This window comes from Erinaceus europaeus, chromosome 12, assembly GCF_950295315.1.
Source record: "Erinaceus europaeus chromosome 12, mEriEur2.1, whole genome shotgun sequence".
NCBI classification, from domain to species: Eukaryota; Metazoa; Chordata; class Mammalia; order Eulipotyphla; family Erinaceidae; genus Erinaceus; species Erinaceus europaeus.
The window spans coordinates 85,145,117-85,156,631 of NC_080173.1; the positions used below are offsets into that span (position 1 = coordinate 85,145,117).

The 11,515-nt window shown below is 54.5% G+C and overlaps 2 protein-coding genes across 7 annotated transcripts; both read left to right on the forward strand.

Annotated features, from left to right (window-relative positions):
* Positions 1-893: 893 nt before the first annotated feature.
* RNASEK (ribonuclease K) lies at positions 894-3,079 on the forward strand. The gene is made up of 3 exons (XM_007521639.3): positions 894-1,108; positions 1,773-1,849; positions 2,687-3,079. Exons 1-3 carry the CDS (start codon positions 1,031-1,033, stop codon positions 2,826-2,828), a joined length of 297 nt encoding a protein of 98 aa, XP_007521701.1. The 5' UTR covers positions 894-1,030; the 3' UTR covers positions 2,829-3,079.
* A 198-nt stretch (positions 3,080-3,277) lies between these two features.
* On the forward strand, positions 3,278-6,245 carry C12H17orf49 (chromosome 12 C17orf49 homolog). Of its 6 annotated transcripts, none has more exons than XM_007521648.2 (6): positions 3,278-3,432; positions 3,614-3,708; positions 4,262-4,363; positions 5,255-5,445; positions 5,653-5,757; positions 5,976-6,245. In XM_007521648.2, exons 1-6 carry the CDS (start codon positions 3,412-3,414, stop codon positions 6,038-6,040), a joined length of 579 nt encoding a protein of 192 aa, XP_007521710.1. In that variant the 5' UTR covers positions 3,278-3,411; the 3' UTR covers positions 6,041-6,245. The 6 variants fall into 6 exon arrangements, with proteins under 6 accessions (XP_007521710.1, XP_007521717.1, XP_016042990.1 ...); XM_007521655.2 differs by having other exon boundaries at positions 5,980-6,245; XM_016187504.2 differs by lacking the exon at positions 5,653-5,757.
* Positions 6,246-11,515: the final 5,270 nt, after the last annotated feature.

Consider the following 11,515-nt stretch of genomic DNA (forward strand, 5'->3'; position numbering starts at 1 on the left):
AAAACTATTCAGCATTGTAAGTTTCGTAACAAATAAAAAATGCTATTCAACTATTTTCCAATGTCAAGAAAGCCCAGTAGTCTTACAGCGGTCTACCCACCACAGTACGGAAGTAGGTTGCTATCTCCTCTTACTGTGGCAGAGTGTTTTTTTTTTAATATTTATTTTATTTATTATTCCCTTTTATTGCCCTTGTTGTTTTATTGTTGTAATTATTGTTGTTGTTGTTGGATAGGACAGAGAGAAATGGAGAGAGGAGGGGAAGACAGAGAGGAGGAGAGAAAGATAGACACCTGCAGACCTGCTTCACCGCCTGTGAAGCGACTCCCCTGCAGGTGGGGAGCCGGGGTTCGAACCGGATCCTTATGCCGGTCCTTGTGCTTTGCGCCACCTGCGCTTAACCCGCTGCGCTACAGCCCGACTCCCGGCAGAGTTTTTAAAGGTAGACGAGTAGATCTACTACGATCACTAGTGGTGTAAATCTATCTCACTTACCATGTCCCCATCTAGGAACACCACCTGAAACTAACGTATCTGAGGGGACAACAGGAGGTCCCGATGTTCTGTTCCTAAGCGCCCTCCAAGGCCAAGGTTACGAGACTTACCCCAAGCTATACTTTCCCCCAGGCCCGGCGACTGGGGGTTGCCTGTCACGTGACTTGCCACCAGGGATCACGTGATTTCCTTGGCTTCTTCCATTCCCGCCGTGGGGGGGGGTGCGGAAAACAGATACCGGAAACCCTCGCTCGTGTAGTACTCGCCTCCACATAAACAGGTCAAACCGATTGCTGAAGGGCTTTTTGGGGTTCAGCCTTCGCTCAGGTTCCAGCAGAAGTCGGAAGTCCCCCTTTTTCGGTGTGGCGCTCCCCCGCACGGTGGCTGGGCCCACAAGCCACGCCCCCCGCAGCCCTCCAGGCCCCCGCCAGGCTCCGCAGCGCTAAGCCCTTCGCTCGCTGTTCCGGGCTCATCAACACTTCTCGTCGCTTCCCCCGCTCGGTCAACCTCCGAGCGACCTCTGATTCCCTTCTTCATGGCGTCGCTTCTGTGCTGTGGGCCCAAGCTGGCCGCCTGCGGCATCGTCCTCAGCGCCTGGGGAGTGATCATGTTGGTGAGGGGACTGCCCTGCGAGAACCAGACAGGGCTGGAGGGGCTCCCGAGCTGGAGAGCTGGAAGGGTAGACGACCTGAGGCCTTAGACAGCCACAGGCAGGCTGCAGGGGTCGGCTGACTCGCCGCTGGAGAACGAAACAACTGAGATTGGGAAATGGATAACTGGAACTGGGCGAGGCGGGAGGGGGGAAGGGGAGCTGGAACCTGTACGGGAGAGAGGGGTCTTACAGATATGGAGAGATGCTTGTAAGTGAATGAATAAAGGCCAGTAAGACAAGGAAGAGTTTGTTCCAGAAATAGGTGGCCAGGGCCTCGTTTCCCCAATACTCAACCCGAACCCAGTCCGGGAAGAGATAAAATGAAGAAGTGCTTCTTGCCGCCCAGTCTTGTGATAATGACGCCCTCTGGAGAGGATCATCTAGGCTCCTGCCCTTACCCCTGTCAGGCTCAAATGTCACCACCTCACCCCCTAATTCATGCAACTGAGTCCGAATCCAGCAACAACCACCCCAAAATCCCAGCTCATTCTGGTAGTTCCTGGACCCAATTGTTGTGGCAACATTAGAAGAGGAAGGAATTTGGGTAGGGGCCAGGTCAGGTGCCTGTGTTAACCCGCCCATTTCTTTTTCTTTTCTTTTTTTTTTTTTTTTTTTCTTCTTCCAGATAATGCTTGGAATCTTTTTCAATGTGCATTCCGCTGTACTAATTGAAGACGTTCCCTTCACGGAGAAAGATTTTGAGTAAGTATTCAAGTTGGGGAGATTGAGATAGAGGTAGATCGAGATGGCAGGACCTGTGGTCAGAATTATGGGTGGGGAGTTGCAGAAGGCTAGATGGTTCTTCCTCCCTTTTGTCCCCCATACTACAGAACTGGGTTCGAGCTGGGTGCGGCCAACAGTGCTCTTTAGCATAGTTAGGAGAGGTTTCAGAACCTGGACTTGCGGGCTGGCAGGTTGCATAATGGTTATGGAGAGACTCTTATTCCTGAGAGTCTGAGGCCCCAGGTTCAATCCCGTCGCACCACCACCAGCCAGAGCTGACCACTGCTCTGATTTAAAGAAAGGAAACCTAGGGAGTTGGGCAGTAGCGCAGCGGGTTAAGCGCAGGTGGCACAAAGCAAGGATCCACCTAAGGATCCTGGTTCAAGCCCCCGGCTCCCCACCTGCAGGGGAGTCGCTTCACAGGCGGTGAAGCAGGTCTGCAGGTGTCTGTCTTTCTCTCCTCTCTGTCTTCCCCTCCTCTCTCCATTTCTCTCTGTCCTATCCAACAACAACGACATCAATTAAACAAGAGCAACAAAAAGGAATAAATAAGTATTTTTAAAAGAATTAAAAATAAATAAATAAAAAAGGAAACCTGGACTTGGGCAGCCACCGTAAGCCTACCACTTCAGGTGTGCTAAGTATTTAACTTCTCTGTGTCGCAGTCCACCTCTGCAGAATGATTGCTATAATCAAGCTCACACAGGGCCATGGGAAGTGCAAGTAAATAAAATTACAAGGGTACAAGGCACATGGTAAGTGCTTAGTTAATGACGGCTGTTAGTTGTTTCTGACACCTCTTAATCTTCACCCCAGGAATGGACCCCAGAACATATACAACCTGTACGAGCAAGTCAGCTACAACTGTTTCATCGCTGCGGGCCTGTACCTCCTCCTCGGAGGTTTTTCTTTCTGCCAGGTTCGGCTCAATAAACGCAAGGAATACATGGTGCGCTAGAGCGCCGCCACGGTTTCCCTCTGCAGCCCCCTCCCTCTATTTAAAGACTGTTCCCCACACTGTATCACCGTCACCCCTACACCTCAGATTCAGGGCCTCTGCAAGACTGGGCTTCCCTACTCAGAGACGGAGTCCCGTGATCTCCAATCTCTGGCATCCCGCTCCGGTGGAGGGAGGCTTAGGGCTGGCCTTTCCCTCTCCCTCCGGCCTTCTTGCCTTGTCCCACATCCCAATAAAGAGAAACTGCTCTCGCAAGCCTGTGTCTGTGCGTGGAAGGAAGGGGTGCGTGTGGAGGGGCCACAGAATCAGGAGCCGGGCCTCCTACTGGGGAGACCCGACCCAGGGACGGAAGTGGAGTGAGGCTAACCGGAAGTGAGGCGATGTCTTCTAGGGCCTGGTCCTCGAGCGCGGCGCCGCCTCCATTGAGTGAGGCGGGAGGCCGGGTTTAAGCCAATCGGCTGCGGGGAGGGGTGGGACTTCCTGCCAGGGGGCCGGAACGGCTCTGTCGCCGGTGTCACCGTGGTCCCGGCTCGCGTGGTGGCGGCAGTGGCAGCGGCGTCTCCGTGAGGAGGCGCGCGGGGACATGACGTCAGCGTCCACAAAGGTTCGACCTCCCTCGCGGACAGCGCTCCCTGGCGGCCACGGGAGGGCGGCCCCCCGCTCGGCTCCCGGCTCTCTTCCGCCCGGGGTGGGGCCAGGGGCTGCGGGCGGGCGGGCGGCCGCCGATGGACCGAGGGGGAGTTGGGGGGCTGCGCCGGCCCCCAGTAACGCTGCCCCGCCTCCAGGTTGGAGAGATTTTCTCCGCGGCCGGCGCCGCCTTCACGAAACTCGGGGAGCTGACGATGCAGCTGCATCCCGTGGCCGATTCTTCCCCCGCGGGGTACGTGAGCCCGGCCCGGGACGTGGACGCCGCGCGCGGACCGTAACTTCACACACAGCGACCCTCTAGGGCAGGGACAGATGTTAGTTTCCCTTTGTGCCTGGCACCGCAGCGCGGAGTAGGTGCTAATAAAGGATTTTTTTTTTTTTTTACACGAACGAATGAATGAGTTAAAGGAAAAAAAAAAAAGTCACACCGATTCCCGGCTCTGCCCCAGCCGCGCGCACAGCCCCACCCCAGACCGCTGCAGGCGGGGTTCAGTTTGTAAAAAGAAAAAAAAAAAAATTGGTTTCAGTGGTGATCTGTTTATACCAGTCATATCACATTAATATGGGAGACGCTCTCAACATAGCATGTGGTTGGTTGGGGGGTTCTCACGGGGGCTTTAAGAGTTTTTTGGTTTTTTTTTTTTAATGCTTTCGGGATTCACGAGAGGGGTCCCGGAGCTGGGGGGCTGGGGCCGCGCGGGCCGGTTGCCGCAGGTGCACGGCCGTCGGGCTGGCTGCACGCCCTCCGCCTCCCACTCTCGCTGTTCCCCTCTCCCCTCTGACAGTGCCAAGTGGACCGAGACGGAGATAGAGATGCTGAGGGCTGCTGTGAAGCGGTTTGGGGACGATCTTAATCACATCAGCTGTATCATCAAGGAACGGACAGTGTGAGGGAGGGCTGGCCGGCAGAGACCAGGCGGGAGGGTGGGCAGCCTTCTCCTCCAGCCCCTCCCCCTTGCCCATCCCCCTCCCTCCAGGGTTCCGTCTTCCTCAGAACCGCTTTTGCAGCTCAGCATCTCTTGGGGCGTTATTGCTAGTTTTGTTTGCATCTCCTCCTGGGGGGGGGGGGGGGCTGAAAAAGATACAAGAATTGTCATAGTTGATCAGAAGTGACTAAAAGGTCGTGGTCATCAGGACCTTCCAAGAATTTGATTTTTAGGTTGCCTGAGATATCCAGCCGTCAGATTTGATTTAGGGAGTTTTCTGGTTATTTATAAAGACCTTTTGAGGGTGGGGGTAGATAGCATAATGACTATGCAAAGAGACTGGCCTGCCTGAGATTCCAAAATCCCGGGTTCAATCCCCCAAACCACCATTAGCCAGAGCTGAGCAGTGCTCCGGTAAAGAAAAAAAGAGGTAACTTTTTGAGACACCACTGCAGTATTTCCGGGAACACTGTGATTCTGAATCAGTTCATCAGGATCTGAGTCTCCATTTACCTTGGGTTCCTGAGGCTTATCTAGTAAGCTTTCACGTCCATGTGTCTCTCCTAGAAAAGAATAAGGAGATGGGCCTTTCCCACTACTTGGTTCAAGGACTAACTTCACACTCCTCTGCCCTGAGTGCAAAACTTCAGGAGAGAGAGAGAGAGAGAGAGAGAGGATGAGATGGAGAAGAGAGAACTTTATGAAAAGGTTGGGGCCCTAACCTAGATTCTCATGTAGGAGACCCCCAGTAGTTGTTCAGTGCCCCATTACCCTTGTCCCTTCTTGTCCTGTCCCTTCTTCCTTCTGTCTCTCTGATATTTCCTTTCCTGACCTGCTCTTTGTTCTTTTCAGGGCACAGATAAAGACCACAGTGAAACGCAAGGTCTATGAAGACTCCGGTATCCCCCTTCCTGCTGAATCACCCAAGAAAGGGCCCAAGAAGGTGGCATCTGGTGTCTTGTCCCCTCCTCCAGCCGCCCCTCCACCTGGCAGCTCCAGTGTCCCTGAGGCTGGGCACCCCCCAATAAAGAAACAGAAGGCTGGTGAGGGCTGTGGAATTGCTACTACCTAGGGGGTAAAATCCCATCTGAGGTTCAATGACAACTGGGTTTGGGTCAGAAAAGGACAGCTCTCTCCTAGTGAAGGGTCTCAGAGAGGGAGTAGCATGGGGGAAGAGAGAGGGATTCAAAGCTTTGGGAAACTAGGGAGTAGTCAGGGAACCGAGAACCCAGCTTATACTCCTCTCTCAGATGTGACACTGAGTGCTCTGGCTGACTCCGATGGCAACAGTGACCTGGTGGATATTGAAGGGCTCGGAGAAACTCCTCCAGCCAAGAAACTCAACTTCGACCAGGGTAGGAGTCCTCCTCCTCCCCCCCATTAGCTGAAGGGGAAGGGGAGGAAATCCACCTTTGGATTGTGGAGAGCCTCTCAGCAGGAGCCCCTCCCTTGTAACAGGACTTTGGGAGAGAAGGTTCTCACAGTGCAGAGCTTGGGTCTGTAGGCAGCTGAGTGCTTAAGGGAACACAGTTGGAGCTTGCTCCATTGCCTGCCGTTTCATTCCCTGTTCCAGACAGCCTGACACTGGGTTCTGGCCTTCTCGTGACCTCCACTGATCCTCCTCGGCTCTCTCGATGAGTCTTCCACCTCCGACCCCTCTCACTGTTCACCCTGGACCTGTGGATCACCTGGGACTTTGAGCAAGGCCTGTGTGAGAAAGGGTTGAAAGGCTGCTGGGACTGTTGACCTCAGAGTTCTGCATAAGCATCTGCCCCCAACCCCTGTGACCTCCAACCGACAGACATTTTTATACAGAAAACTATGAATAAAGCTTTTCCTCTCAGCTTGGTGCCTTCAGCCTAATGTTCCTGGAAGACCAGGGGTGGTTCCCTCTCCTCCAAAGCTTTTGGGGGCTCAGCCCCTGCTCAGCAGCTCCCACCACCCTGCCTGGAGCAGCACAGCTAATACTGGCAGACTCTGCTTCCCAGTGCCAATATTTCTGTGCTGCTAGAGCCAGGGGAGCTGGTGTGTGAAGAAAAAGAAAGAAAGAAAGAGAACTCCCACTTTGCTCTCTGGAGGGAGAGCTTATTCCCAGGGTCTCTGGCAGTCAATATTCCTAAAACAACCTGGGGGTTTTCAGCAGGCTGTCTCAGTGCATTCACACTTCCAGCCCCTCCTCTCCCCCCATCTCTCAAGAAGTCTGTCGCAGCCCCAGTTGGTTTTGTGTCGCTTCTCCAGGGTGGCCTCTCAGCCAGGCCTCAGCGGCGCCTCCCCTACCCTCGCTCTAACACCACAGTGTGGTTTGGACGTGGCCACAGTGCCGTACAAACCACAGTGTGCTGCTGGGGCGGGAGCAGGACTGGGTGGGTCAAGAGGAAGAGCATGAGGCAGCACTTGGACGACTCTCACCACCAAGCACAAGGAGACGAGGGCAAACATGGCCCCAACGAGGACCTGGGGAGAGGGGGTAGGAAACGAGGGCTAGGAGCTGACAGGCAACTGGGGGGAAAGGGGCCTCTGGAAATTCTACCTCTGTAGGAGCTCCACTTGGGGATCCCCAGGGTGGAGTCAGGGGCAGAGGAAATCGGGAATGATTGTGGGGGACCAACACTGCCTCCTGACTCAGCAAGGGCAGAAACCCAAGACTTACTGAGTCCCTTCCTCCTCTCCCTGGGTCAGTACCCAGGAGAAAGCAAGAGCAGTCAGAAGGCCAAGGACGGCAGGTTTGGGAGCTGGCAGTCCAGAGGTGGTGGGACCGGAACATGGTTGGGAGAGGGGGCCGGAAGTTGCCCTGGGCCTTCCACAAGATGGAGGCCAAAGGCAGGAAATGGAGGTCAGGAGGAAAGGGGAGCAACACAGTCCAAGAAGAGGGCCATCTGGACCTGGGGAGCAGACATTCAACCCCCAACACTGTTCCCAGTTCCTATGGACTCTCAGGACCCAAGTCCCACCTCCCGCAACAACCCCCACCAACTCATCCACCAGGCCAAGAAAGGCGGGCCCACCCCAGAGAGCCACGTTTTAAGCTGAGGCAAACACGTCTCTCCCCACCCCCACCCTAGGCCTTCCCTTGGTCTTTCTCTCCTGTCCAGGCCTTAAATTTTTAAAAAGCGGCCCCCTGAAAACAGAATTCAAGGGTCAAAATCCCTTCTGCAAATCAAAACAATGTCCTCTAAAACCCAAGAGTTATCCTCCCATCTTTACTACCCCCTTCCGACACACCCCCAAACTTAGCAAGCAAAAAGATGGTGGGTGTAAGCAGTCTTTTAAGACTTGGAAGATGCCAGCCCCCCTGTCTGTCTTCCCTACACCAAACCCTTCCAGGGCCCTCTGCTCCTCATTCCAACTTCCATAGCCCCCCAAAATCAATAGCTACCCCAGATTCCCCCCCACCTCGGCAGAGCCTTTGTGGGGGTGAAACAGAAATTAAACACTACACTAACGGCTGGGGATGTTATGGAACCCTCTGGACTCAGCTCTTAGTTTCCATCTAGGGAACTAAAGTTTTGGGGTGCAAGAGAAAGCCTTACCAATCTTCCCCCCACTTTCAAGACTGACAAAGCCCAACCCCACCCCAACACGTACCTCCAAACCTCCCCCCCAACCGCCATGTCTCTCCTGAAAACAGGGGACACTTTCCTCCCCACTTACCTCAGCTACTCTCCCCTGAGATCCTGGTCCCCTATTTTGAAAGGAGCAAAATTTGGGGTGCATCCCTCATATTTGGGGTGCAGGAGAAAGGAGCTGCCCCAGTCGCATCGCTGGCCTCCTTCCTTTTCAGCTGGCTCAGTGAGTGGGGAGTGCCTAAGGAGTGGGGACCCCCACAAGAGAGTTCAGAAGGGGGTTCCTTCACTCCCAGTTAGAATTGGGGACACCCCCCCCAAACTCGTCCCAGCCCATCCGTCTCCAACTCGGCGGGAGAGGCAGCTGCAATGCCCCAGTCAGATTCCCCCAACACTACATTCCTCACCCCATCTAGAGGGGTCCCAGGGCCCCCAAAAAATCTCCAAAAAATCTAGGATGTTGTCAGAACAGTCCTGGACTAGCTCCCCAAATTTGGGGTCCTCAGATACTCCCGTTTTTTCAGGAAAATTCCGTCTTTTGCCTGCCTCCCGCCAGCCCTGCTCTGTCCCGATGCCAATTTTGGAAGTCACTCCCTCCTTCCCCCTCCCGTCTCCCCAGGCCCCCCCGCTTGGGAGTTAGGGTCCAGGACACCTGGCTTCCAGACCCAGGGGCACTTCTCGAAGGTCTGGGGGCCAGGAGGTCAAGCCTCCAAGCCCAGTTTTAGGGAAGCAGGAAAGCCCGATCTTCCCTTCCCCTCCCCCCTGGCTGTTCTCCGTGGTGGTTTAGGAAAGCCTGGAGGATTGGAATCTGCCATTGCTGTTGCACAGGCAGTTTTTTTCCTTGGGTTGGGGGGGTGGGCGGTGGGAGGGAGAAGGAGGAGAGCCGAGGACAGCTGGGACCCAGGCATGCAGAGCTGACCTGGCTTCCCCTCTAGCCCCTGCTGCCTGGGGAAGCCCTCTCCCCAATCTCACCCACACTCCCGGCCCTCTGCTTTGTTTGGGGCTCTGATTCTAACGAATCAGGGTACAAGAAAAACCTCTTACACCCCACCACTATCTCTTCTTTACTACAGTTACAACTATTACTGCCCTGGTCAGGGTACCCACTTTACCCTAAGACACCCCGTGCCCCCCCTGCTCCCTAAACTAAGATGTGCTCCCTTAAGAAACGGGGGTTCAGAATTTAAAAGCCACCATTTTCTCATTCAAATCTGTCCCATCTACATAGGAAAAAGAGGAGCTACTCTTCCTTTCCAAGTGTCTCCCTTTTCAAATTCTGGGTTTACTGGGGGGTTCACTAAAGAAAGAGCCTTCTAAAATGTGGAGTGCAAGGGAGCTATAACCAAAAGTCATCCCAAACAGTAACATGGTAAATTTCCAAATGAACCTCATTTTATGCAGCACCCCTCAGCTTTGCCAAATGTACCCCAAATAACTGCACCCCAAAACCTTAGTCTCCTACCCTGGGGGCCCTCAACTTGCTTTTCCATTTCCCCTATCTTGAATCAGTTTAAAAAAAAAAAACTTCAGATTGAATTTCATTCCCCCACAAATCTAATCTGAGCCTCAAAATTTGTGGAACCCCAAGACTCACTGTACCCCAGAATTTTATGACTACACCTCCTGGAATCAGATTGCCGGTATACACCAGTGACTAGGAACCCCAAAGACAAAACCCCCATCTACATTCCAAAGAATTCCTAGAAGGTTCTGACACTTCATCTCTGACAAAGGTGGGCAAAATTTCAGATTCGTGGATGTCAAGATTACCAGGATAAATGTAGCTTCAAAATAAGCTCTGGCTCAAACTTAACATTGACCCTCAAGCCTGAACACCCCCACAGCCCAGAATGAAGGTCAAACACCTTCAACATCCCACTACAAACATATACTCTACAATTGTCCAGATAACAGGGGAAAAGAAACAAAAACAGTTCCACCCTATACCAAGCAAAGCCCCTCAGCTAACTCCCACCCTCCAAACTGGACAGTTACCAAAGGAACCTCCACATGCCAAAGCCACCTCACCATCCTGATTCCTTAGTGACCCCCACTTCCCGGGTTCTTTTCATTCACCCAGACAAAGACACCTTCAGATATGAAGGACAGGGCCCCAGGTCACTGATAGGGGTCAGCTGATTGTTGAGCCCAGGTGTCAGGCACACTCGATTTGCAGCTGGACTCACATCTGGCCCTTTTCCAAAAGAACTGTGTGTCCTGTGCCCCCCCAACCTCCTTCCCACTCACCTCCAACCCCTGCAGCCCCCCAAGCAAAACGTGATGGAGGGTGTGATACACACTTTTCTTCAAGATCAGGGATTTTAAATTTGGGTTTTCTCTCTCCCTTTTACTCTGGGAACTCATTTTTCTTTTCTTTCTTCTTTTTTGTTTGTTTTTGTTTTTCCTCCTTGCTGTTTGTCCCCCCCAATCTTCATATTCATGACTTCTGAAAATTCACCTCTAAGGACATCTAGATAATAGTCAGGTTTGGTTAGAAAGCAAGATCCTGTGCCTCCTCACCCCATCTGGTTCCCTTGCTCCCGAAGCAGCAGATTTCTCACCCCAGGTAAGACCGCCAAACTCATAGCAAAGTCCCTTTTGTCCCCCACCCCAACTCTTCCTCCCAGCTCAGTCTCCTAGGAGACAGAGTGACAACAGCAACCAGCGCAAAGGGAAAGAGGTCCAAGGTTTCAACCGTGCAGGCCGAATAACCCGCGGCCCTTATCTGAGTGGACCCCCCACACACACCCCGCACCCCACTCTCCCGCCGCAGCCGGATGGAAGCGGCTCAGCGAGGCGAGGCTGGTGCTCGCCCGCCCCCTGCTGGACAGAGCCTCGCATTGCCGAACGTCGCCTACTTGCCGCGCTGGACTCCCGCGTCCCGCCAGTCCCGGGGCTCAGCCGGCCGGCGGTGCCCGGGACCTTAGAGAGAGGGGATGGGAGGGAGCGAGCAGGCTGGGGGCGGGAGTCTGGCTCTCGGGATCCTTAGAGGATTCAGGAGAGAGACGAGAGCAAGAGTCCGACGCCTAGGTCCTCTGAGCGTCTCTCGGCTCCCCAGCGGGGCTTTCCCCACCTCCTCGGCGGGGAAGCAGCTGTCGGAGCCGTCCGGTCCCGGGACAATGGAAGGAAACCGACTAGAAATCATATCCGCCCCTCCCTGCCCCGCCCGGGCAGAGCCCCCCTCTCCCTCTCTGCAGGCCGTGCTCGACGAGGCGGCCATTCACACCACACCCTCCCTCCGCTCTGTCTGAGACCCCGCGGGAGCCCGCCATCGCCCCCAAGACCTGGTGCCTCCTGGGGCTCCCCTGTATCTCCTTTGCCGCTGGCACCCCCTTCCCAAAGCCAATTCTCACGTTTTCTCTATCCTAAGCCCCCACCCCACCCCTCGACGGCCCAAGTCGCTCTCATTTCCAGCCCCCACACCCCAGTCTTCTCCCCCCCACACGCCAACACCCCACCCTGGGATCCACTGTCACGGGCCCGAGATCCCGTCCATCACCACCCCCGGGGTTCCTGAGCTCCCGCCCGCGAGCCGGAGACCCCGCCCCGG

What these genes read in the sequence shown, in the direction of transcription:
- C12H17orf49 (XM_007521648.2), top strand. Translation starts at nt 3,412, where the DNA reads ATGACGTCAGCGTCCACAAAG. An exon ending in TGACGTCAGCGTCCACAAAG is followed by an intron (nt 3,433 to 3,613) that starts GTTCGACCTCCC and finishes CCCCGCCTCCAG; the next exon opens with GTTGGAGAGATTTTCTCCGC. An exon ending in GAAACTCAACTTCGACCAGG is followed by an intron (nt 5,758 to 5,975) that starts GTAGGAGTCCTC and finishes TCCCTGTTCCAG; the next exon opens with ACAGCCTGACACTGGGTTCT.
- RNASEK (XM_007521639.3), top strand. Translation starts at nt 1,031, where the DNA reads ATGGCGTCGCTTCTGTGCTGTGGGCCCAAGCTGGCCGCCTGCGGCATC. An exon ending in CCTGGGGAGTGATCATGTTG is followed by an intron (nt 1,109 to 1,772) that starts GTGAGGGGACTG and finishes TTCTTCTTCCAG; the next exon opens with ATAATGCTTGGAATCTTTTT. An exon ending in TTCACGGAGAAAGATTTTGA is followed by an intron (nt 1,850 to 2,686) that starts GTAAGTATTCAA and finishes TCTTCACCCCAG; the next exon opens with GAATGGACCCCAGAACATAT.